The sequence below is a fragment of the Pelmatolapia mariae genome, linkage group LG3_W (assembly GCF_036321145.2).
Source record: "Pelmatolapia mariae isolate MD_Pm_ZW linkage group LG3_W, Pm_UMD_F_2, whole genome shotgun sequence".
Lineage (NCBI taxonomy): Eukaryota > Metazoa > Chordata > Actinopteri > Cichliformes > Cichlidae > Pelmatolapia > Pelmatolapia mariae.
Window position 1 is genome coordinate 52,450,777 of NC_086229.1, and position 26,599 is coordinate 52,477,375.

The following is a 26,599-nucleotide window of genomic DNA, read 5'->3' on the forward strand; positions in this document are numbered from 1 at the left end:
AACATTTGCCAAAGGAAGCCACATGCGTTCATTTGGAGCACTGACTATTCTGGAAACAAAGTATCTTTTGGCCATTGTATTAGCAGACCATTCTCTTTAACGTGACCTGTGCAACAAGACCACATGGTGTACTATAGGAAGTACTGAGCCAAAGAAGAGCTGAGGCATTGCATCATGCCTACTTCCTTGTTCTCTCTTAAATGAGTCTGAACTTCTAAGCATACCAGGAGAAACTGAAACCAGACAGCTCCTGTTGCCAGCAGCCATACAAAAACTTAACAAAACAACAACAACTTGGTTGTGTTTCAGGTTTGAAAAGATAACTGACAGCCATGGATGAAAATTATAATTATAAAATATTTCTTGGTGTTTTTCAACACAAAACACTAACAATTTAAATATTTGAGTTTAAAGTTTAAAAATAATAACAATATTACATTTATTTACAAAAGTCCTGTAGAAAGTATGTATAGCCTACATACGCACACATACATGTGATTACATTAAAAAAAAAAAAAAAAAGCAAAAGTGGACACAGAATGCAAAATCAGGAGATCGACAAAAATAAGCAGTAACATAACAACAACAACCACCAGGGGGCAGCAGAGTCACAGATTTAAGAAAAAATAAGCGCTCAGTGGGCTGAAAGGATGAGAACATCGAGGTGGGTTTCAGCTTAGAAATAGAAGTCAATGTGCTTCTCAAAATAACATCTCTGAATATACCATTGATGTTTATTTTTCTCGTAAAACCTATAATAAGAGCGTTTTTAGTCCATTACAGGGAAACAAAGTATATTTTTTTGGTTCTTAATGCTTTAGTTGTTTCATCAATATGATACATGTTATTTATTCAATATTGGAAAACAAATTCACCTTACATACTTTACCTGTGCAAGAAAACATAAAACAGGATTTACTCTCATATAAATCCCGTTTTTCTCTGTATGTCATGTAATATGGGTATTTATTGAAGTCAATATTTTGTCACTTTATGATTTAGACATTACACTAAGACAATGCTAATCTTTGAGTCCTAGAAAAAACAAACTACATGAAAGTGATTGGTTAGGTTTCAGAGCTGGACACTGCCTGCATGTGTCTTGTATTGTGGTTCTGCTGCGGGCTCTGAAAGGGAATCTAAATATATATTTAATGAGATCATCTGCACTAATAACTGTTTCCACAGCCGGATTCACTAACACTCTGCACCCGTCTTTTCATGTTACAAAGCTCCGGTTGGGATTTAATGAAGAGTTGCATATTGGCCTTATTGCACATGTATTTGGTGGAGCTTCTATTTCACAGCATGAAATCCTAGGAGCAGATTATTTAACCCTTTATTGACCGGCCCTTCAAATTTACCTGTAAAATGGGCCCGCCGGTGGGCCCATGGTCAATAAAGGGTTAAATGAGTTACACAAATGTGATTTATTGTAGCTGAACTATTCTTTTTCCAGTATGGAATGATTGTAAAGCATGCATCTTTAATTACAAGAATTGGGAGCTAGAGTTTGAATGTATTTTGTATTTTTTCTAATCCACACAGGGTTAAAAGGGCGATTGTGGCTCAAGAGTTGGGTGTTCGTCTTGTAAATCGGATGGTTGCCGGTTCGAGCCCTGGCTCGGACAGTCTCGGTCGTTGTGTCTTTGGGCAAGACACTTCACCTACTGGTGATGGGCCGATGGCGTGATATGGCAGCCTCGCCTCTGTCAGTCTGTCCCAGTGCAGCTGTGCACTTGCCTTCACCAGTGTATGAATGTGAGAGTGAATGAATAGTGGAATTGTAAAGCGCTTTGAGGGGTCCTGAAAAGAGTTGTATAAATGCAGTCTGTTATTATTATAAAAGTATAAATAAATCATCACTAATATTTGGATAAATGTCCTTTAGTAAGTTCCACTTGAACTGGATGTTTTTGGTTACCATCAACAAGCTTCAAACATAATTCTGGCTGTTATCTGACCACTTGTCACGACACAATTGGTAGAATTTATTTAAATTGGTTGGTATAACTTTCAAGTCAACAAATATTCAACAGGGTTGGGGTCGGGGCTTTGGGAAGGCCATTCCAGAATCTTAATGTTAGCCTATTTTATCCATTACAAAGGCAGTTTTAATGTGTGTTTGGGAACATCACATTTGTGTCCAAGTTTATAGCCGTTGATTTGACGAGAAGTTGAAGAATTTAGAGCTAGTCCTCCTTCTTCATTATTCCAACCACTCTGTGTAGTGTACCAGCACCACTGGCAGCAAAACAGCCCCAGAGCATGATGCTACCACCACAGCCGGTTCAGTGTTCAAAGGTTTGAAAACCTCACCACTGTCTTTCCAAACATACCTCATATCATTTTGCCAAAACAGCAAAATCTTTGTTTCATCTGATTATAAAACTTTTCTCCAGAAGGCGTTTGGTTTGTCCATGTGGGCAGCTGCACATTTCAGTCGGGCTTCAAGGTGCTTACTTTGCAGGGGCCTCTTTGTTGATTGGGTAGATTTATGTTCAGCTTGTTGCAGTTGTGTTTTTGCTCATGTGATTTTAAGTTAGGGTTATATAGGGTTATATTTATCTGTTTTGATATGTGAAATAAAATGTTCATGTTTTTTAACATGACATTAACCAGTGTGATGATACTCACTCAATATTCTAATATTCTCATTATTAATATATTTTAATTTATCACATGCAACAAGAGAAAACAGAAAACAGCTTCTCACAAGTGGAGCTTATTTTCCCCAATGCTTGGTTTTTCTTTCATTGGAAGATCATAAAGCGTGACAAAGTTTAGTATTTAGGAACAAGTCAGAGCTCACAGTCAGACTCACTGAGCAAAGTGGCAGCAGCACATCTAACCAGCCTGGAAGCAGCATTTACATGTATGTATATCCAATGTTCCCTCTAAGCTGCGCACGTGCGCAATTGCGCACTGCTGGCACAGTATCTGCGCACAGAAAATCTGCGTTGCGCACATAAAAAACCTGACAGTACCTGAATTGAAATTAAAATTAAAACTTTAACAATTCTGTTTTGCAGTGTGAGTCAGTAAGTGACTGGCTGCTCCCATATGGGATTAGAACGATGCCACCTTATCCCATAGTCCAGCCAATAATGCGATTCACATTCGTATATACGCAGCCAATCAACGTAGTTGACAGGCTATGACAGCATCCTTATGTGCCGACACCGGTGTTTTAGCTAGCAAAGCGGCGTGGCTGATGTGGAGTGAAGCCACGTAAATGACAACGTGTACAACCATTGGAGATGAGCGCAGGACAGACGGAACAACTGACGGGAAAAGTGTGGACTTTATACCAGTTTTTAAATTGTGTTGATAGGCCACGTAAAACCAGAGTTGTGATATAAAAAAAATGCAATGTTTGGTTTTCTTCCTACTATCGTTGTTTATATTTACTGCGGGAAGAAACGGTTAAAACGGCGTTTTATAAGAAAAAAAGCTCGAAAGCACTCTCCGCCTGTCAGCAAAAACAAAACCCCCCGCCTCCCCTTTCCTATTCGTCCAAAAAAGTACCATGTCGACCAATCAAAAAATGATATGGCAACATGGCATCTAGTTGTTAAGAAACGGGGGGAAGTTTTAGGAGTGACGGCGGTGTTTTGAGATGTGAGAGATTTGAGACGTTTAGCGCAAACCTTGTGTAGTTAGTGTGTAGTGTAGTCAATAGTTTTGTTAGCAATGAGCAATGAGACGACTGCTGGATGTTACAGGTGTTACAGGAGGGATACATCCTGTTGTCAGGCCTGCAGATATCAGGCTGTTGTTCTCCTTTATCTCATAGTGGACAGAAATTATTTTTTGGAGTGGCACAAATAATTTGTGTGGCATCAGATTTGATGCAGAACAGCTGATTGTTCTGTAAAAAGTTTGAAATGTTTATTTAAAAATGCATTGGCTGCATTTAAAAAAATAGCTGCAAAAAACGTTGTTTGCATAACTCAGTTACTTTTTTGAAGAAGTAACTATATAATTAATTGCCCAGCATTGGTCATTATATACTATATTTTGCAGACAGAGAGTTACAGGACTCTCTCCCAGACCACAGACTCATAATACAAGTCAGAGCTTTATAAAAAAAAAAAGAAAAGAAAGAAAGTTGTGTTTTCGAAATTGGAGTTCAAGTTATTTTTACTTCCAATAGTCTTAACATACTACACAGGTCAATGACTAGATTTTTTTTACATTTTCATTGTAAATGGGCTAAAGCAGTTAATTAAAGGTAGTCTAACATAAATGGAAATGCTGTAATTTGATTTGATTTTAATTAACTATTTAACTTGGATGGATTCGATGCTGGCGTGACCACAGTGCACACGTCTGATGTCGCTCACAGTGGTCCAAGGGATCGCTCAGGGAGTTTGTGTGTTCGCTCAGACACATAAAAAATTAGAGGGAACATTGTGTATATCTATGGTTTCTGGTTCACTGGTTCACACTTAGATGATCTAATGACTGAAGATGATTTACGATGTTGATGTTTGTTCTTCAGATAGATGTTTTTGAGTTATCAGAGTTACAGGACTACACTTGTGATTGCTCATAGCACAGTCTGTTTATTTATTTATAATAAGTTAGAAGAAATAGTCAAAGCTAGCTCAAATAACCTGCTGAAAAGTCTCCAATCCTTTTCCTTCGCACGTGACAGATACATTTATCAAAATTACATCATTTGACATCAAAATACATATTCAGACATTGAAATCTGAGTACTTATTTTTAAATACCAAAGATTTCCAACAAACATGGCTTTAACGTTACAGTATGCTCGTATACTTGGCCTCGTCCTTTTTTAAATGTAAGTGCAGAAAGTTCAGAAGAGTTCATGTTTATAGTTTGTTTTAGATTTGAATACAGAAGCTGAGAGTCTCTTTCTCTCCTCTTTGCTGTACGTCCCTGTTGTTATTGGGCTCCACCCGCCTGTGGAGGGGAGCCTTCGCTGTCTTCGTCCCAAGACGAGGACGTGAACCCAGCAGGAGCGGAGATAGAGTGGGGTGCCGTGGTGTGGCCGAGCCCCTGGTAGCGCCCACTTGATGAAGGGGAGGTGGGCATCGATGTGGCTGCCACGGCGATGGGGTCCTGCGAGGTGGCTGTGAGGAGGCCGGTGTGCTCAGTGTGCTCGGGTCGAGCCGCAGCACCGAAATACATTTTGTTGGGACGACCCAGGAACGTCCGGCCTGAGAGGGGAGGGAGGAAATAAACATGTAACAGCTGCAGTGTCTTTTTTCCCTTTTTCTACACTCAAAATTAAGAACATCTAAAACTGAGAGAGCAGTTACTAAACAAAAGCAAAAGCAGTTTAGCCCCATTTCCTATCACTGATGTGTTCCTCAACAAACTGCTTCAGTGTCATTTCCACATACTGTGATGATTTCTGAGTCAGACACTCACCCACATGGCGGACCTGCTCACTGACATCAGCTCTGATATCAGAGAAATCCCACATGGCCAAAAAGCTGTCAAAGCACGACCCCTCCTCTGCTTCCTGATGGACGGAAACAGATAGATAGATAGATAGATAGATAGATAGATAGATAGATAGATAGATAGATAGATAGATAGATAGATAGATAGATAGATAGATAGATAGATAGATAGATAGATTGATTGATTGATTGATTGATTGATTGATTGATTGATTGATTTACCTGCACATAGGGCTTGTAGGTGAAGGTATAGTGGTGAGCGATGGCAGCCAGAAACATTTCTATGCAGATGATGAAGTCCTGTATGAGTTAAAAACTCAGTTACCTTTCAGAATAGAAACAGCAGTTTAAAATGTGTTTAACTGTTTTTATTTGTTTCCTTTTTTGTGCCTTGTGTGTGCCTCTTGTAGTCATTTCACCTTCATTAATAAGTTATTTAGTCAGTTTTCTCATTTGTTTGTACTTTCTCTCAATGTTTGCCTCCTTCGTGACTGTTTCCCTATTATTGGTTTACTGGTGTTTCATCCTGTTTCATTTTACCTGTTCCATCAATTCATGCAGAAAGAAAAGAAATATATACAAATTTGGTTCTCATTATTTCTGATGTACTGAATGGTTTAGTTTTCCATCATCTTGTGTGGTTTTTTTTTATTCCAGATGTGAGAGTCAGAGTTCTGTCTGATATCAGGCAGCTTTTTTTTCATATTTGGAGGATGCACCTGATTAAATCCCTCCCTGCTGGTCAGCCTTCTTCTTCTTCCTGGACCCTCAAAGTTATCAGTGTACCCTACTGTTTTCCCAAAGTACCTTAATAAACATTGCACTGCTGCTGAGTGTGATCCTAATATCACACTAATGATGTTTACAGTACTTTATTTCACCTAATGTTTCCATATTATTTTGTGACTTTGCTTCTTTTTTTGTGTGATACTTCATTTTTTGCATTTTAGTTCGACTCCTTGATGTTTGGGCTATTGTTGGTTTCTTGCCAGTTTTTCTGCAGCACCCATCAGCAAGTGTCATTAAAGTCCTCTTTTTATTCTGCTACTCAGTTTTCATGCTTTATCTGAACACTGTGGCATTTATTTTCATCACTTTTACTGTTTTCAGTTAATACGTATTCTAATCTGTACAGAAAGCAGAAAGTTGCTAAATTTTATTCTCTGCTATAAATCTGGGAAATCTCACCTGTTATCTAAACATGCAGACAAATAAATCAAAGGTCAGCTGACTGTGATGCAGCAGTGTAATCTGTACCTGCAGACCAGTAGCCACGGCCTCCACGCTGTCCCAGTCCCAGGTGTGTTTGTCAGAGATCACACCAACTTTCACCAGCAGTGCTATTAAAACCGCCTGCCTGGAGACAAAATGAATGTATCAGCACTGCTACTGTTTAAAGGGAAAAATGAAACGGCTCAAAACCCAAAGCTATTACAATCATACTCCCATCCTTACCAGAAGGAGACGAACACGACCAGTTTGACACAGAGGAACTTCCCCACAGGCCTGATGGGCATCAGCTCCTCCCTGAGAGCTCGATAGAGCAACACCAGACAATACATGGCAAACTGCAGAGAAAGAACAACAGCAGAACACTGCTGGGTGGACAAAAATACAATTTTGGAATTTTACTTGATCTCTTGTTCACAGAAATCATAGATTTTAAATTTAGTATTAACTGAGATAACCTAAAAAAAGCCTCAGCAGACCAGTTTTCACTTTTTCTGAAAGATATTGGCTTAAAGAAAATCTGTGTAAGGGTTAAACAGGGTTCAGATAGGTTTCGGGCTGGGGGCTAATGTTTGTACTACATGTTCTGATGTAATGCAGCCTCATACCAGATGTTCAAATACAAAACCCCCCACAATAATCCAGATGTAACCAGGTGTGCTAACAACCAGAAACAGGGGTATTTGACAAACTGGGAATGTGAAACTGCTGCTCTGTGATGATGATGCTGAGTCTTTACCAGCTGTGATATGTTGTTGATTATGACCAGGTAGGACCAGGCGTTTCTGAAGCTGAAGTTTGCTTCATCATAAACCCCACAGAGCTGACAGATGCTGCACACAAAAACAATCAGTCACTTTAGCAGGTCACAAACTTCACTGTTTTTTTGGGGGTTTTTTTTCAGTTTTCTCTCAGATTTCAAAACATTTGAAAACATCTACACTTTCCCAAACTGAGGTAGAAAATAAAGAAAATGGTGTACAGTACTCTATTGTTCCATGTGGATATCACTGTGAATACATACTTGGGAAAAACAAGTTACTGTAAATTTTTAGAGTATAAAAAACAGCTTTTATTTTCATTTTCAGTCAAGTCAGAGGTGATTTTCATTCTGCTGTTTTTTAAATATTACTGATGTTAGTTGATTTTGAACATTACTTTCATAGGTAAAAATATCAAGACAGTGATGTTTAGAAAATAATATATAATGAAAACATTTTGCTATAAATATATAAAATATAAAACATATAAAAAATGGGATAGGCTCCAGCGCCCCCCCGCGACCCTGAAAAGGATAAGCGGAAGCGAATGGATGGATGGATGGATATAAAAAATATATGTTTATAAAACATTACAGTTATAGCACGAAACTTACAGCGCTATCACCGTGGTAACTGGTCTGACCACAGTGTACTGCAGGACTCCCAGCTTACACCTGAACAGCAGCACCCTGACAGAGAGAGAAAAAACTTAACATGCATCCATTCATCACACAGTTTGAACTCCCTCTCTGTAACCTCCCTCCTCTTACTCTCCCATGGGCCATGGTGGGCAGCAGCACAGTGGGGGCAGATGTGGCTGCTGCTGCTGGACCTCCAGCATGAGCACCAGGCTGGGGTACTGGTTACTCAGGAAGTTCAGCAGGAAAACGAGGAAGTTGTAAATGACGTAGGCTTCGTAGCACTCCCTGCACGTGTCCACGTAGATGGCCAGGTTGGGATATCGCAGGGCCAGCCACTGAAAGACGTTCAAGAAGCAGAAAACATAAAGGTCACATGAGGGAAAGAATTTAAAGAATTTCATTAAGTGTAAAAGAGTTAAAGAGTTATAAACACGACAAAGGAAGAAAATACTGAAGGGTCTGTGTCGCTGGACGTCTGTGTTCGTTTGTGTGAACAATGACTCACACTGTCCAAACTGTAGATCGGCACCATCCACAGTATCCTGTTGAAAAGAGACAGAGAGGGTCCTAAATGGACTGGTTGGACTGGTAAACAACAAGTTTACCCAATTATGCAGCAAGTTATCATTCTGTGACCCTCAGGGTAAAAATGAATTGTTATCATGTTGATATCCAGTTCCACTAACAGTTCATCCAAACGGTTTATGCTTGCTTTTTGTTGAGTATAATTCTGGTATTTTATTAGTTTGTGCATTTACACCTGTACAGTTTATGGATGCACCATGCTAACAAAGCAAGCTAACTTTAGCTCATAAGTTAGCACTCCACTAAACATCCAAATACAGCCACTTATAGTCCCAAAAACAACATGGCGACAACCATAATGCTAAAGTTAACGCTTCAGAAGAAGAGATTAAAAAATAGTGGGTGAAGTCAAAGTGGCTACATCCAACTTTTATATACAGTCTGTGTAAGTTATGCCACATAGTCAAACCACTGCAAGCTCTGGAGACCAGCAGCTCTGCTCAGAGTTGTTCTTATCATTTTTTTCAAACTCCTGTTTGACTAAAAAAATCTTAATATAGTGTGGAGCAAGTAAATATAACAATTTCACATCAACTGATACATTTGGATTTAGACTTTTATTTTGAAAGGCAGACTCATAAATGTTCCAAGTTTGTTTTAATTAAAAATCAAATGCTGAGGCAGGTTTATCTTGCTGTAATCATCCCTGCTGCTCACACTGGCCTTTCTGAAGTGTTCCCAGCGTAACAGATGGAGGAAAACATCCTCAGAGCTTCTCCACTCAAGCTAATTTTAGACTTCAGTTCAAATTAGATTAAATTTAATAGCTACCACCAAGAGTAGGCTTTTAGGCACAAAATACCCACTTTCTGTTTTTTCCTTCAACTTCAGCATCCAGCTTAAAATCTGCAGCTTATTTCATTTCTACACCTGACGCCTCGTAGCTGACGTCAAATACAACAGTCTTAAGTCAGACTCTGTCAGACCTGCCTCAGTGTATGTGTGGAGACACGTAGAGTGTTTGAAGACAGAACTGAAGTGTGTGTGTGTGTTTACCTGATGATGGGCTTCTGCAGCTCAGGCTGGGTGTAGTGCACCATGTGCTGCAGGATCCCCCACAGCGAGATCGGGATGGTCAGAAACACAAAGACGCCAGCGATGAACCAGGCTTTACTGTGAGTGCCGACCTGCACGCAGACACAGACCGCAGGCTTTAAAGTGCATCCGACATCCTTCCTGCAACACCACAGTTAGTCGCTGCAGGACTGTTGATGTTTTTTGTGCAGTGAGAACACTGCCAGCACTGCATAAATAAAACTCCACCCTTTTTATACATTAAAGATAACTGGCTTAAAAAAACAGATAAATTACTAATGATGAGTCCATCTTTTATATACAGTCTGCTTATTACAGCATGAACAGGGGGCTATGAGATCATGCGACTATGTTTGGTCCACAGATGAGCACAGGTGGAGGTGTGTCAGTACTTTGTCCTTCTGCAGCTCCCAGATGCAGAGCGGCAGCACGGCAACCAGCAGGAGGGCATAAAGCACCAGAACCAGCGGGCGGATCCACCTCCTCCACTCTGCACACGTACACGGCATGACGGCAGCTTCACCCTCAACGCGGACTACAGGCACGCATCCTAAACCACAGACCACAGGCAGGTTGTTAAGGTGGAGACAGTAAAATTGCTGCAGCATGTGTTATTAACCCGTTCATTTCATTACACAATCATTTCACCTGAAAATCACAAATTTGTGCAAATGTTTGCATAGAAATCTTAGCAAACGGCACAAAAAGAGCACAGATTTAATTTATAATGGCATTTGTCTAGATTAATAATGACAAAAGGATGTGTAATTTGACTTGTGCTTACTAAACAACTTAACACTCTGCAAGCAGGCACTGATTCAAACCAGATAAATAGACATTTGTGGAGAATATCTCTGTGAAAAACCCTCCATACAATCTTTCAAATGTGAAAACACACATTTGAAAGTATGGACACACTTGTTACAGACACAACTTTTATCCTATGGCAGTTGGAGTTTTTAGTATTTAAAACACCTGTTAATTAGCCCATAAACAAATTAAAGTATCAGACTAGTGCTGAGCGGAGAAAACTGCCTTATATTTATTTATTCTGTCAGTAAAAGCCGATAAAATTTCAATAAAACCTTGTAAAACGCAACATTGCACTTAAAACCTCGACTAAAAGTGTGTATTTTGCCAAATTACGAATGATAGAAAACATTAAAAAAATCTAGCTTATGTTTAAATAAGTAATTATTTATGGGTCCTACTCTTGAAGTTAGACTTTATAGCACTAAAACTCAAATAAACTGAAATCTGTGGGTAATATTTTGGTAAACAGTGCACAATGTGATCCCTATTATACCAAAAAAACACATAAGTTTAATATCTTAAGGGCTTTAGGGACCACCACTGTATCCATCCATATTAATTAGGTATATTAGCCTTAAACGTGTTAAAATGACCGCTGGGGTTAAAGTATCCCTCTTTGCGGACATGTAGCCTCTTAAAGGCGTATTACAGCTTTAAAATGTCGTAAAACTCTTAAATGTCCAGCGTGTAATGAGGTCAGTACACGGTGTATTCTTCAGGCATCACCACCTTTATCCGCTGATCAGTTAAAACAGGCTGCTGGTTCGATACAATAGATTTAAACTGAACTGTTAAAAGAAGAAAATGCGGACCGTTACGGCGGAAGACGTTCACTCAGAGCGACGGTTGGCCTGCTTTCATCCTCACTCCGGTCTCTGTTACCAGGCAACGCATCCTTCCTCCGCCCAACCACACACCGCAAAATGAAGCCCAGCTGATCCCCTTTGATGTTTTCAGTAGACCCCAGATCACTGTCAGACCACCGGACTGATCCGGATCGATCGGCCACACACACCGATGTCCGTGTTCGCCCTTTCCCGTGTTTACGCGCCCACGTCATAGGCTGGGACCTCACCCAGCTCCCCTCTATCCGTCAGTCACGTGGACAGCGGAAAAGCGTGACAGGGCGTGAACTTTCAAATTAAATTACCTCTGCTGAAGGATATGTTTTTCGTAAGGTATGGAAGCTCGTTGACGCCAATAAAAAAATACTTGTTAAAATATTTTTAGAGAATTAAACAATATTGTAAACATTATTAGTAATAATGCAGAAAAAAAATCAAACATAAATTACAATTATGAGATTAAAAGTCAGAATTATGAATCAAGTAATTCAAACTATGAGACAAATGAATGAAATTAAAAACTAGGTTACAAAATAGCAGAGTAAAATAATAAAAGTATCTGAAAACAATAAAGTTATGAGACAAAGAAAATGTATGAGATACAAAGCTAAACTAATTTATAAACATAAAATCATCAGATTAAATAATTTGTAAAATTTCAATATATGATCTGAAATATGTAAAATAAAATTACAAGATAAAAAATATTTTAGAAATGTTTTAAAAATAAAAAAAGAGACAAAAACACAAATAAACAAAAATTATTAGACAATAAGAAATTAAAAGATATTGAATATCATGCATGAAATCTAAATGAGTACAATAAATCAGAGACTGTAAATCAACACCAAAAAAACACTAGAAATAAAATGTAAAATAATTTATGGAACCATGAGCAGCTTTTCTAATGTTTCAGCATTCAGACTATTGTCTAAATTATGCATTAAAATTCAAAATGATGAATAAAAACAGATGCAAGTAGTTTCAGCTATTACCAAACCAGCATCATGAAAAAAAAGTTCAGTTCTAACAATAGTGAGCCTCACAGAGCTGACAGCATGATGTGTGTCCCTCTGAAAGCCCCATCTGGGAACCAAAGGACTGAGTGCATTTACGGCAGCTCTTAACTGCAATGCAGTGGAAAATGAATCAAATCAGACATTTAGCGCTCACACACACACACATAAAAACCAAAGCAGAGCTTCATGAGCATGTGGAGAATATACTTTTATTAACAAACACGTGTAATACTTATTAAACAAGTCACAGTAAGTAGAGATATAAAACAGATGAATAGTTCAACACTAGTAACTTCAGTCCATGTGCTGACATGTTTAGAGACTTTGGTGGAAGTCAGATTGTTTGTCTGATCGCTGCTCCACAGCACACACAGGTTTTATATTTCACTTCATTTAAATTTCAGCTTCAGCTGCAAAATCAGAAACACCCTGATGTTTGCATTTACCGTCACAAGTTTGATGCTGTGCGATGTGATGCAGAATTTCAGCCTCTAGGGGATGCTATTGTACCATTTGACATCACAATTGTTTCTGTTTGCACTAACTGAATATTATTTTACATATTTAAACAATAATAAATAGGATGCATACAAAGGTGTCCTTCAATGAAATAAAACTAAAAGAAAAATTACAAAATGGCTGAGTGCAACTCAGACACATCTAAGATCTAGAAAAATGAAACATTTCTGTTAATTCAGAGGACAATGCAATGTTTTGATTGTTTTCCTTTTTTGGACACACTTCAAAATCTACAGGAAAAAGATCAAAAAAAGATAATTTTTTTATCAAGCATGAAAATAAAACAAGAAATTCTCTCTTGTTTTAGATGTTTTTTCTATCAAGAAAAAATATTACTATTTAAAATTGATCTGATAAAAAAAAAGAAAATTTTGTTAATTTTCTTTTCTTTAGTAAAAACAAAGATTTGCTGTTATTTAACAGCTTATCTGCAGTAAAGACAACAGAGGAGATATTGTTTTCTATCTTTCAAATGAAAATGAAAGAAACTTTTTCCTGTAAAAATCTTTTATCCATAGGAAAAGAAAAAAGTGTATTTTGTCTGTTAAAGGGCACAAAAACACATTATTTATGTTGTCATAATTAATGTAATACTTTGTTTAGCCACAAGAGGTCCAACACAGACCTTGGGTGATGAGGTCCGGCTTGTTTGGCTTTCCAGTTCATCCCAAAGGTGTTGGATGAGGTTGAATTCGGAGCTCAGGGTTTAGGAAAACCTTTTTCTATTCTTATTTTTGAAGGAACTCTCTACTTGTCACTAAACATTTAAACTTCACTACACTGCAGCTATAAGGTCTGACACATAGTATAACTATATCACATATAAAACACATAATATAATACAGAATTGAATAAATGTACTAATAAAGGTAAAGACTACACATGAAAGCGCTGGTGTACTCTGTGCTGTATTTCACACACAGTCAGTGTCTCTGTGTGGCTGCTGGTTCAGCGCTCAGAGCTGCAGATGGAGGCGAGTGTCCTGCTCGCTCAGTGGTCAGTGTGTTTGTACTGCAGGCTCGTCCCGTGGTGGAGAGGCAGCATGCTGTTAGAGAGAGAGCCAGAGTAACACCAGCAGCACAGACAGGACTGCAGAGAGACAGACAGAAAGAGGGGAGTCAGGTTAAAGGGGTACCTCTTTCAGGTGGGCGACTCACAGGAGACACATTGTTGAAAGAGCAGAGAACCACCTCAGCACCTTTAGTATCCTGACACAGTGGCTGGAGGAGCCGGGGATCGAACCACCAGCCTTCTGGTTTATTTAGTTTTATCAGTGCAACAGCAGCATGGTGTTATCATAATTACAATAAACAGCTCAGAGCACAGAGAAGTCGCATGTTGTTTACACGTATTAGCGAAATTTGTGATATTTACAGTCCCCATACATCATTCCCTATACTAAGAAACAGCTTTAAATAGCTCAATATAGCATTATAATCAGCTTGACCTTCAGATCAATCTATTGACCTTGAAGAGGAGGTCAGAGGTCAAATGTGGCATGATATTTTAAGTCTTTATACGGTATTTTCTATTGTATGTGTTACATACACACCACACGTGTAGGGATCATAGTTCTTAAGTTATAAGGCTTTAACTCAACCATTAAGTCATTGAGTTGACCTTGAAGGTGTTGGTGGATGTGAGATAAAATTTAATGGATTCTTAACATGACCTCACTCACACCCCACAAGGTTTTATTGGAATTCATTCAAAACTTTTCGAGCTGTCGTGTTTACAGACAGAATGACACAGAACCAAAAGACATCAGCATAACGTTTTATTACCTAAGGTTTAAAAATCTCCACTGTAAAAGTGTTTACTGTCTAGGATTGGACCCAATCATTGTTTTAGAAATTAAATGTCCAAATGTCTCTTTGCTCATTTGCTAAATTAAGTGAACAACAGTTAAGTATCAGTATGACGTGCTGTTCTTTTAGGCACATGTGCTGCTTATTTAGATCTTGTTGTGATGCTAACTGGTCAAAAATAGTCAGTCCAAACAGAAACCCAGAAAGGTTTGCACACAAGAGCACTCTGACATGAACATCATCAGCTCTGTATAATATCTGCATTTGTCCTAAAAGTCATCAGCTTAAGCACAAACGTCACTGCAAGTTTGCCCATGATGACCTTTATGTGCTAATTCGGTGGAGTGCCTCTTTAACCCGACATGTAACTAACTTCCCATAAGTCTCCTATCAAAGGTCACGACCTTTCCATATTTATACATCTCCCCTCTCATTCCGTCCTCTAGATAATTCCAGTCTGGGAGCATCTGATAACTCTCTGTTTCTCTGTTATATCTATCTCACGCCCTTTGACCCCGTGACCTTGCTGCAATGCTACGCTGGCACAGAAACAAGCAGATTCTTGGCAGTTTAGATTAAAAACTGGCTCTCACACAGCGCAGCTATGTTCAGTGTTTACCTTGAAGCAGTTTTTGAACTTCTTGGACACAAAGAAGAGGATTATGGGATTGATGCAGGAGTTGATGGTGGCCATGTTGATGCCGATGTAGTCGAGGACCAACAGGAAACTAGAAAATGTAGACACGTGTAAACAGCCAGAAAAAAACTAACAGAAAAAGCTTTGTTTTCCCAGCAGTGCATGATGGTTGGCCTACTTCAGGAGTTCACATCGCTGCTCACTGAGGTCTCGATCATAGATGATCTTCTTCAGCAGGCGACCCAGATGGAGAGGAAACCAGCACAAGGCGAAGATCAACACCAGGCAGAACACGACTTTAGCGACTTCTCTCCGCTGCAAAGAGGACTTTGCATAAGAAGCTTGTTTGTGTGTTAAAGATAAACAGCCTTTTTTTCAGTGTTGGTGATCACCTGCTTGAGGTGCTCGGTCAGCGAGATCTTCAGACTTTCTTTCTCGTGTTGGATCATCTCGCAGGTCATGAGGCTGTAGAAAATGGCTGAGCAGGCCAGAGGGATGCAGAAGTAGAAACCAAAAAACCACCAGTCCTTGGCTTTGATGTAGTACTGAAAAACACAGAAACAACCACATTACACCCACAGACTGTACATAAAGGATGGACACAGTAATGTTGGTTTTGGAAACTTCAGCTTTAACATTCTGCCCACCATCGTCTTGTTTTTGGAGACACGAGTGACCATATTTCAATGCTAGTCTGTATTCACAGATTTTTTCTGGATGTAAAAACCTTCTAGAATCTGTTTGTTCACATCACAGTGTTCTAGAACCAACAGCTGACACATGCAGCACAGACCTGAAACACCTTTACTACATCGCAGTCTATCCTGTAGCTGTTTAATACCCATCTCTATGTACTCTCGTTTTTTCTCTCAGCAGATGGTTACCTGTCATAAAACCCTCCTCACAGGCAACGGTCTGGTTGTTCCCCATAAACGTGCCCGTGTTGGCCCACCATGGGTGGCTGTGGGTAAATGAGCCCAAATATGGCCTCATCCGGGGTCACTGACCAAGTGTTTTTGAGTTTTGGGGCTTTCAAGTTTTGTTTATTTAAGTATTCTGCTTGTTTCTGAGTTTGCTTTTTGTTAAAATTTTCTTCATGTGTTTTCTTTAGAGTGTTTAGTCTCATTCTTAGTTTCTGGTTGTATTACAGTTTAGTTATCCTCAGTGTATTTGTTCCATCCTCTCCTGTTAGTTTCCTAGTATTAAGTTCATTTGTTTCTGCATGCCGCTATTTAGTTTTCACTTCCTGCTTTATTTTGATAGTTTTTTGTCCCTTGCGCCTAGCTTTTAGGCACAAGGGACAAATAACTATCTTTTCCTTATCATCTGATTTAGTTCAGCTGTGTGTTGTTCATGCCAGCTGTCTCCACTTCTCCTGATTGCTCTTTTGTATAGCTGGCCTTAGTTTTTCTGAGTGTCTGTTCAGTGGCTGCACAGTGGTCTTCCTACTGGTTGTGATTATTTCACTTTGTTTATGGATTTTGTATAATATTTATCTGCCAATAAAGGTGGGGTTTTTTCTGTTTAATTCTAACTGCCTCCACACATCTGCATCTGGATCCTCAGTTTCACTCTCCACACGGTCTGTAAAATCCACAGACTGCAGCAGTGTGGGCAGGACAAACCCACGTTTATCTCCCGTGATCCCCAAATGAGTGCACATACACAGAGTCGACAGCAGTTTAGCCTCTTTGGGTTTTCTATGGGCAAACCCACTATGGGCTTGTCCAAAGAAAACATGTGGGCCCCATAGCTGTTGTCCTTTTGGGCCTCCATATGGGCCTCAAGGGGGCATGTATCGGCTCTTAGGTTTTTTATCTTACATTATAAATCACCTCTAGGGTATTGTTTGTGGTGCTGTATACTATATAAAGTTTATCCTGGATTTGAGTTCAGCTGGGACCTTTATGTTAGCAATTTAACCCCCCCTCCTTGCGTAAATCTCTCCTGACTGTACATAGATGTGCTTGGTAGGTTAACTGATGATTCCAAATTGGCTGTAGGTATGTATATGAGTGTGAACAGTTGTCTATCTCTATGTGTTGGCACCATGATTTTCTGGCCTCTTGTCCAGGTGTACACCACCTCTCACCCTAAGACTACTGGGATAGGCTCCTGGAAATCTGCAGCATACTGTTATTGGCAGCTGGATGTTGGTGTAGGTGGAGGGGTTGAAACAGCAATCAGTGACATGGTGCATTGACATGTCAGAGGAAGAGATGGGAAATTAAATAGACTGACAGTTTGCGAGGGTGTGTTTGGTTTTCTGTTGGTTATACTAACTTTGCACTTGTTTTCCAGAGATTCAGGAAAAGGAGGAGCACAACAAACACCAGCTGGCTGATAAATCAAATTAGTGTGTGTGGATAAATATGCTGGTGATTTGATTTCAGCTCCCTTCTGTGTCAGATCCAAAACATGTTGGAAATGACTCATTAATTAATCCATGTTCTTCGAATGCTGCAGGAAGCTGGCATTACCATCATGAATCGAAACTTTTCCATGTGGGAGAGTGCAACATTAGAGTGAACCAAGCCCACAGCCACAGTAATGGGAAATGAACTGGGTTAAAATAAACCCAAATTATCCTTTAATAAGCCCATGTGAACATGTTCTTCTTTCTAAACTTTGCTTTTCGTTTATGACCATGATTGTTATCTCTGTTTGGAGCTGGTAGCTTGTACTTGAACCCAGCTGCTTTGTTACGTCAAAGATTCAGTTTTAATATGCAAACACAACACCGATTCAGTCCAAAGACTGATAGCAGGTCAGCTGACCCAGGTTCAGATTCAAGTGCCTGTGCTGTTTGTTTGTGCTACTCATGACCTGGAGACATAAACAGGAAATGTTGTCCTAAATGTCTGAGTTAAAGAGGCCTCGCCCAGAGACGTAACAACCACGAGTCCATGGAAATGGACGAAAGTGGCCACTCATTTCCCGTCCATGGAGACCATTCATCTTAAAGTGGCATCACGATCAAACCTGACACACGGCTTCTTGTTTTTACCCGATATCTGTTAAACTGTAGCACAAAGTACCAAACTGCCATGTCTAATGTTTGTGCAAACACTCACACTGGTGCCTCTGGTTCAGTATGTTTCCCAAGGATACTTTGACATGCAGACTGGGATAGCTGAGAATTGATAAATGATGCTCTTTACCACTCTCTACCAGCTCATTCTCTTATTGTTTTACCTTCAATTTTCTATTTGACATACCACTTAAAAAAGCTTCCTTACAGGTGAAAAAACTATTAAGAGACACGTGAGAGCTGTGGAGGATGTGAAGAAACTGTTGTAGCAGCCACTAGTCAGGTTTGAGGGTTAAATATTTATCAGATGTTCCCATAAACACACCCACACCCACATACGCAAGCTCTCAGAGTGCAGACTCACTTCCAGGAAGGGTGTGTTCCTGTGTGACAACATGCAGACATTGAAGCTATGGTTGTTGTATGTGGAAGGGACCATAGTGAAGGTGACAGCATCCGGCACAGCCAGCACCACCGACAGCACCCAGATCGCCACAATCTCCACCGCTGTTACCGTGGGGAGACCCGTGCCCTGCACCCGTGACCAGGATGCCACCGCTCGGTACCTGGAAGTAAGGTGGAACAGTTTCAAAAATACGTCTTCTGTTAATGTTCATGAAAAATATTCATTCCACAAATGTTAGTTTCACTCATAGTTTTAGCACAATGACAGATTTAAATCTAATCTGATGCTGATCTTGTTTCCTTTTCATATTTTCACACTTATAAAGTAGATAAACTTCCTGATTTCTTAGTTTTTGCATATTTCTCACACTTACATGTCTCACATCATCAAACCAATTTTAATGTTTGACAAAGATAACCTGAGTAAATCCAAAATTCAGCTTTTAAATGATGATTTAATTTAATAAGGATGAAAGTTATCCAAACCTACCTGGCCCTCCTAAATGTAATAACTGGTTGGGCCTCTGTTGGCAACAAAATCTAGCTAGATAACTAGCAATGAGTCTTTCTAATCACTGTACAGGATCTTTGGCCCACTGTTCTTTCTAGAATTGGTTTAATTTGGTCACATTGGAGAGTTTACAAGCATGAAGGTTTAAGGTCATGTCAACACATCTCAATCTGATCTAAGTCCAGACTTTGACTAAACCACCCCAAAACTTCTCCTTCTTCTTCTTGTTATTTATTTTTTGAGCCATTCAGAGGTGCACTTAACCCAAGTTTACTTGTCTCCTAGTATATAGTATCTTCTGGTAGAAAGCAGAATTCATGCTATCTATTATGGCAAGTTGTGAAGTTAGTTTTATGCTAGATGTAACTCAAACCTTCCAAAAGATTTCGCCTCATCAGGTCACAGAATATTTTCCCAAAGGTTTTGATGATCATTAGAATGTTTTTTGCAAATGTGAGAGAAGGCTTTTTCTTGTTTTTGGTCAGCAGGGGTTTTCTCCTGAACTCTCCCATGGATGCCATTTTTGCCCAGTTTCTCTATTGTTGAATCATGAACTCTGACTTAACCGAGGCATGTGAGGCCTGCAGTACTTTGGATGTTGTTCTGGACTATTTTGTGACCTCCTCGATGAGTCGTCAATGTTCCAAGTTTTCTCTATTTGTGGATAATTGCCTTCAGCGTGGTCCAGTTGAGTCCAAAAATCCTTAGAAATCACTTTTTAACCCTTTTCATATTGACAGATGTCACTGACTTTGTTTCTCAGCTGTCTCTTTAGACTGTAGCATGATGTGCTGTCTTTTGATATCTTTTTACCTGCTTTACTTTATCAGACAGGTTCTATTTTCTTAATTCAGCTGGTCTGACAGTAATCAGACCTGGGTGTGACTAGTAAAAATTAAACTGAGCTTTCCAAAATATTTGGATAATCACAGTTAATTTGTGATTTAACAAGGGTGGGCGATTACTAGGGTTTTTTTTTACATAGTGCTAGGTAGGTTTGGATTTTTTCCCTCAATGAATGAAATCATCATTCAAAATGTGCATTTTGAATTTACTCCAGCTCTGCATACAAGCATCGCAAGGCCATGCTGGTCTCTTTAGACTACGGCAGCTTTGACAAACAGTAGCCTTTTTAAAACAACAAGCGCCGCTATTTGAGGTTTAAGACTAAGACTAGAGGCTGATGACAGAGTCTGTTTTTTTAGACATGTAGTTGTGATATTTTTGATAAAGGGCATATCTGGATACATATCAGATATGTGTTACCTGTCCACACTCAGAGCGCACAGGCTGAGGACGGTGATGCCGGCTGAAGCTTTCTGCACAAAGGGAACCAGCTTGCAGAGGAACAGCCCAAAGTCATTCTCGGCAAAGGGCCACCTCATCGCCAAGGGCTGCACACACACGGACAAACCGAGAGAGCTTTAAAACAGTGTGTGAGCAATCACAATCAGCAGGATATTTTTGGGTTGTTATCAGTACGACACTCAACTTCCTGATAGAGACACTCAGCTACAGCTAGGAAGTGGTTTTGTTCCCCATCATATTGTCCATGTTAGTGCTACCCAGGTCATAAATATTAAACCTCCTGATATTGTCAAATGTACTCTTAGAGTTAGGCTTTGATGCTATTTTAGCCACATGCTAAACTGGCAACTTCTCAGAAAAAGATTCTTTGGCTTCCAGTAAATCTTTGAACTAATTTTAAAAGCTTTGTGAGGTCAGACTCCTGCTGATATCCCAGATCCACTGAGACCTCGTTCCAACAGTCGACCTCTCCCACCATCTGATCAGAGCCTTTTAACTCTTCTACTCTTTTGAGCTTCTTGCACTTAAATTTTCTTCAGGACTTTAGGTAAAAACTTATTAAAGGTCACATGTTTCTTAAATGCTACCTTTTGGGATTTTCAAGTCAGTAGATTATGGAAGCCATTGAGATGTTAAAAGGATTAATACATATAAACTTAAGTCCGGTACCTTATAGACATGGATCGGCATGACTATTGCGATGTATATCAGGTCCCCGAGGGCGAGGCTGGCTATGAGAGCGTTGGGTCCATTCCTCATGCTTTTGTTTTGGGAGATAATCCTCAGCAGGGTGGCATTGCCAATGATTCCCACAATAAAGATCAAACAGGAAAGCACGGCATTGATGTACCTGAAGGTTGCTTTCATTTTCACATTGATTGAGCACCTAACCACCGTAGATGCGTTGGTGGACGGTTGCTTCAGCTTTTGGAAGTGTTGCTTTCCATGACCGCTCTTCTTCGCATTATATTGCAAATGATGCAAGCCTGGGTCTAGAGGTTGGTCAGTGCTGTGGAAGCCTGGCAGATCAGACATCACCAGATTTGAGAAAGATGGCTCTGATGTGGGGATGTGTTGGCAGACAGCTGGATCAATAAAGGACAAACACCAGACAATCAGCAGCAGGATGAACCCAAAGGGCATGGAGGAAATTCTGTGCCCCATCCTGGAACCCTTCACTGAATTACAAAAATTCTTATGGACTGCTACCTCTAAACCACTTCCCAAATTTAGAGAAAAATCTGGAGGCAGTAGTATTTCTAGAACTTTCTGTAGCTTCAAAACTGATTCCAGAAGATCCCTGTTTGGAAGCTGCTCGGATTCAGAAACTTGTTCAAAAGTCCTGAATTCTGGAGTCCAGAATCTTTGTTGCTGAAGTTGTGAAGCTGGGCTGAGAGGGGACGTGAAAGTGTTCGAGGTCCTCAGATGATTCTGCTGTTTTTGGTCTGTGGAGAGGGTAGAATGAAAGTGACAGGTGATTGGTTAGTAAAGGCCACTTTTGAGGATTTTAGTTATATATTTAAAGATATTAATCCTATAAGATGTTAATATTTGGCTAGATATTTCTACATTGAGATAATTCACAGAGCTTGCAGAGGTAATCTCCAAGGAGCAACCTCCAGGACTGAAAAATGAAGCCTGTGAAGTTGCAAATTCCAGTTCTTCTAATGTCCTCTTGAGTCTGACTTCAGTAGTGAGTAAAGCCCCTTAGACTCCCATGATAAAATGTTTTACAGCAACTTTACAGCATTACATTTTTTTAATAACTCACCTATCTGAATACTGGAGTAAGTGGCTGACTAAAGTCTGCTGCACTCAAAAAAGGAAATTGGGTGGTTGTTACATTTACAAAAATGTAACTTGTAATTTGTACAAAATAATTTAATGTTTCTATGGTGAACCTAATTAAATCATGTAGTATCTGTATGAAATTCAACAACGTAATTTATTCTTGTTGAGATAACATGATGCAATCTAGTACGAGTGGTTAGTTGCCTGGGCTCATGAAATTCACAAGATCACACAAAATTCAAACCACAGGGAAAACACTGGAGTTATAAACGCAGACAACTATACACACACACCACGTATTGAAATTTATTGTGGTTCCACCTGTCAAGGACAAAAATGTAAAGAAAATTCTGCATAAAGCCTTGTAATCATAGCTGACTGCTGTGAGGCAGTGCAGTGGTTGGCACTGTTGCCTCACAGCAAGAAGGTCCTGTGTTCAAATTCATAATTCAGCTAGTTTTCAGTGGGTTCTCTGCAAACTAGCAGGGTACTCTGGATCCTCCCACAGTTCAAAGGCATGCATTCATTAGCGCTAGGTTAATTAGTGATTCTAAATTATCTGTAAGTGTGGTTGCAAATAGTTGTTTGTCTCTATGTGATAGACACCGGTGCAAATATGAAGACAGCAGACTGACTGAATGTGGAAAAGAAGAACTTACTGAAGGTGTGTCAGGATCATTAAATGTGTGAGTTCGTTCAGAATGTGCTTATACTTCTTGACACTTTATCTGGTTTTACTTGTTTGGCCCACCTCAGATCAGACTGGGCTCAGTGAACTAGAGTTTAACACTTTAGTCCTAAACCACAGACATAACAGAGACATGTGTTTGAAGGACAGAACAGTCAGCTGGTGTCAATAAGACATAAAAAATTAAAGACAGAGCAGAGGTGTGAAATTTTCGGAATATACTGCTGGCTCACAATTCAGATTTACGTCTGTATAAATGTATGAAATATGAAAAGAAGTTTAAAAATCTCACCTGTTTGAGTTTTTCTGTCTTTGTCTGTCACTTCCTCTTAAAATAAATCCTTCCAAACTCAACAAAGAAGAAGAAGAAGAAGAAGAGTTCCTTCTGCTCAGTCCAGACTAAACTGACTAAAATCAAACTGAGTTCAGTTTTCACTTCCTCGCTCCCTCTTTATCTCTCTCTCACTCTGATTGCTGTAAATGCTCGGGCGTCCCCTTCCTCTCTCCCTCCTTCCTTCTCGTCTCCCTGTTCACTTGCTGTCCTCCTCCCCTCCTCTCTTCTTTTCAGGTCTCAGTGGAACATCTCATAAAGAAGACATGAAGTCTTTTACCGTCTGTGAGCGTAACTGAAACCGAGCCAGATTTCCCACTTGAGAGCTTGTTGATAAAACAATGTTTTGGAAATTGAAGCCGTAAAAATTTACGACTGCGTCACGAGTGTTTGAACACGAGCGATTCCAGACTCCAGAGTCGGTTTATTACTGCACACGGAGCGCAGCGTTAATCCCTGAACTCATTTTACTGACTGATTCAAACAGTAATTCAACAAAGCACCCACTCCAGCCCCAGTCTTCACAGCCATCACAGGAACATGCTGAAAACATATCAGGACAGTTTACAGAGTTTTTTATTTTTATGAGTGAGAAACACAAAGTAAACTGTGTTTAACTCAAAGCTTGAACATTCATGGTGGTCACAAATTAATTAACTGATTTATTAAATGGAAATTATTCAGCTCAGTGCTCAGACTGCACACATGAATTTAGAAGAAAGCGGTGCAGCCGTCCTGGATTTGAACCTTCCCTGGGCATTTGTTCCCCTTGTGCCTGGAGCAGGGTTTCCACCTACAGTTATAAATACAGATAGACCAGAAAATTGCTACACAAATGTCAAACAAATGTCCAAATGGATTAACACATGCCTAATTCTGCATCTTAAAATGTTATGTTTTTTCTCTCATTACAAAACTGTCACCAAAGGTTCAAACCTGGTTTCTGTAAGGCACCAATCAGGGTGACCATGACCGCTTTAAGTGGGACCGATCAGTTTATTCCCTGTTCACCAAATACAGCTCATGGACAAAAGTAAACACACAAATCTCAGAAGAAACCTGAGCCCAAAAAGAAATCTATGGCTGGATCTCTACTGATGTCCAGACATGATAAGCACACAGCTGAAATTTCAATTAACCGATGAAACACTTATTCCAGTGGATAAAAGAGTTCCTATTTGTGATTTTAATAAAATGGAGTAGCTTTTTTTTAATCAAGAAGTACCATTAATATCAAACCTCTTTCACAAGGGAGACCTGGCCAAAGTGATAGCTATAAACCAAAGATCCAATGAATCCAGCACAAAATAGAAGATCTACCACATAATATACAAACAAACAGCACCATAGTCTCTCACGCACCAATCTGTCTGTCGGTCTCCCGCTCCCTTCTCCCGTCACTCGTGAACAAGACCCCTGCCCTTGGGGCAGGATCTCATGCCTGACTCGGAGTGGGCATGCCACCCTTTTCCCTCTATAAGTCAACATTTTCAGGGTTATCTCAAACGTCTAACAAAATCATTTGAATTTAAGAAAACGTAACTTAAAATGTCTAATTATTCAGTCAGGCTTTCGAGATAATTACAGAAAAAAATTCAACTTCTTGTGACAGCCTTCCAAACATTTGGTCATGTTTATTTTTTAAGGTGGATTTTTTCCTTCTTTCAGCTGCTCCCTTTATAGGTCTCCACCGCAGATCATCTGCCTCCATCCCTGTCACACCAAACCGCCGTCTGTCCTTGTTCACTAGATCCATGAACCTTCTCCATGGTGTTCCTCTTTTCAGCTCTAACAGCTTCCTGTCTAGTTTTCAGTGCCATCACCTCCAAGCCAAACATCACAGCAGGTCTCACTACCATCTTGTAAAGCTTCCCTTTCACTCTTGCTTCTATCCTTCTGCTACAAATCACCCCTGATACTCATCTCCACCCACTACGTGCACTCTCTTCTCCACCTCTCATGTGCACATAGTGGGTGGACGCAGGTATTTTAACTCATCAACCTTCACTGCTTCTGCTCCTTGCATGTTCATGTTTCCACCTGTCTTCCTCTCATTCACACACATGTATTCTGTTTTTCTTCCACTGCCTTTCAATCTTCTTTGTGCACTGGAAAGAAGAATGAAAGGCAGAACATCTCCACTGCTCCAGGCTCTTTTAGCACCTGCTCCCGACTTTCACTACAGATTAGAGTGTCATCTGACAAACATAGTCTTTTCCTTTTCCTTTGTCCTTTGCCCAACAGTAGCACAGATTCCACTGATACCCTGTTGGCCAGCAGCAGTAGAGACTGGGCCCAGATCAATCCAGTATGAATCTTGACCATTCTTGATCATCCACCTGTTTGAAATCTAACGCTGTCAGAGTGTGCACTAGCTTGTGCCCGCCTTGAAACAAATGAAAATTTTAGTCTACCTCTTAGAATCAACAATGTGTTCCCCATCTTCCAATAAAAAAGTACTTTTTAAACTACTGCACTAAAAGCAACAAGTAATCTCTTGTCAAGGCGGTGTATCATTTGTTGTTGTTTACAGTTTTCAGAGTGCCTAGAGAATAGTGACAATACCTGGCTTAAAAAAACAAGTTTTTCGCTGTTTACCGTCATACTGTCATTATGTTCAGCAATAACAGGAAATGAGAAAAAGCTCTGGATCTCCTGTGATCATGGAAACGTTTAAACATCTGGCAAAAGCACACAACCCGTGTTATTCCTGACTGGAACATGTTTGTAGGAGCATGCATGGTTAAACATCTGTGACACACGTGTGTCAGTCTTCCAGTTATTTGTCTGTCTTTTTTTGTCTCTGTATGAGTTTGATTTGGCTCCGCTCAGCGTGACCTTTGACCTCAGAAAGTTGATGTCGGGGCTAAGTGTGCCTTTACGAGAAGTCCGTGTTATCTGAGTCCCAGCGAGTCGGTGGAGATATGCAGCCCAGTGTGTGTGAGTGTGTGCGTGTGTTTTGTTTATTTGTGACAGTAAACTCAGAGATAAACACATCAAAGCTCTACGTGACTCGAAGCATGCAGCCAGATAATAACTCTTTTTCTCTGGCACAAATACACACATATTACTGCCTGGCTCAAAGCCCAGGGCAGGAGCTGGTAGACCTGTGACCTACATCAGAGGATGGCCCTCTCCTTTATTCTCACATATATATGTGTGTGTGTGTGTGTATATATACACACTCACACACACATATATAT

At 39.9% G+C, this 26,599-nt stretch overlaps 2 protein-coding genes across 4 annotated transcripts; both read right to left on the bottom strand.

Moving 5' to 3' along the window:
• Positions 1 to 4,228: 4,228 nt before the first annotated feature.
• Positions 4,229 to 11,584, bottom strand: LOC134616871 (transmembrane protein 184C-like). Of its 3 annotated transcripts, none has more exons than XM_063461947.1 (12): positions 11,322 to 11,584; positions 10,083 to 10,240; positions 9,652 to 9,782; positions 8,576 to 8,612; positions 8,200 to 8,405; positions 8,044 to 8,118; positions 7,408 to 7,501; positions 6,894 to 7,006; positions 6,696 to 6,795; positions 5,661 to 5,738; positions 5,404 to 5,497; positions 4,229 to 5,189 (listed from the first exon to the last, which is right to left on the bottom strand). In XM_063461947.1, exons 2-12 carry the CDS (start codon positions 10,197 to 10,199, stop codon positions 4,915 to 4,917), a joined length of 1,320 nt encoding a protein of 439 aa, XP_063318017.1. In that variant the 5' UTR covers positions 10,200 to 10,240; positions 11,322 to 11,584; the 3' UTR covers positions 4,229 to 4,914. The 3 variants fall into 3 exon arrangements, with proteins under 3 accessions (XP_063318017.1, XP_063318009.1, XP_063317999.1); XM_063461939.1 differs by having other exon boundaries at positions 11,316 to 11,584; XM_063461929.1 differs by having other exon boundaries at positions 11,293 to 11,584.
• Positions 11,585 to 13,348: 1,764 nt separating this feature from the next.
• Positions 13,349 to 23,542, bottom strand: LOC134616891 (endothelin receptor type B-like). Its single transcript, XM_063461958.1, has 8 exons — positions 23,358 to 23,542; positions 21,256 to 22,031; positions 20,545 to 20,672; positions 18,727 to 18,928; positions 15,724 to 15,876; positions 15,510 to 15,646; positions 15,314 to 15,422; positions 13,349 to 13,975 (listed from the first exon to the last, which is right to left on the bottom strand). Exons 2-8 carry the CDS (start codon positions 21,748 to 21,750, stop codon positions 13,877 to 13,879), a joined length of 1,323 nt encoding a protein of 440 aa, XP_063318028.1. The 5' UTR covers positions 21,751 to 22,031; positions 23,358 to 23,542; the 3' UTR covers positions 13,349 to 13,876.
• Positions 23,543 to 26,599: the final 3,057 nt, after the last annotated feature.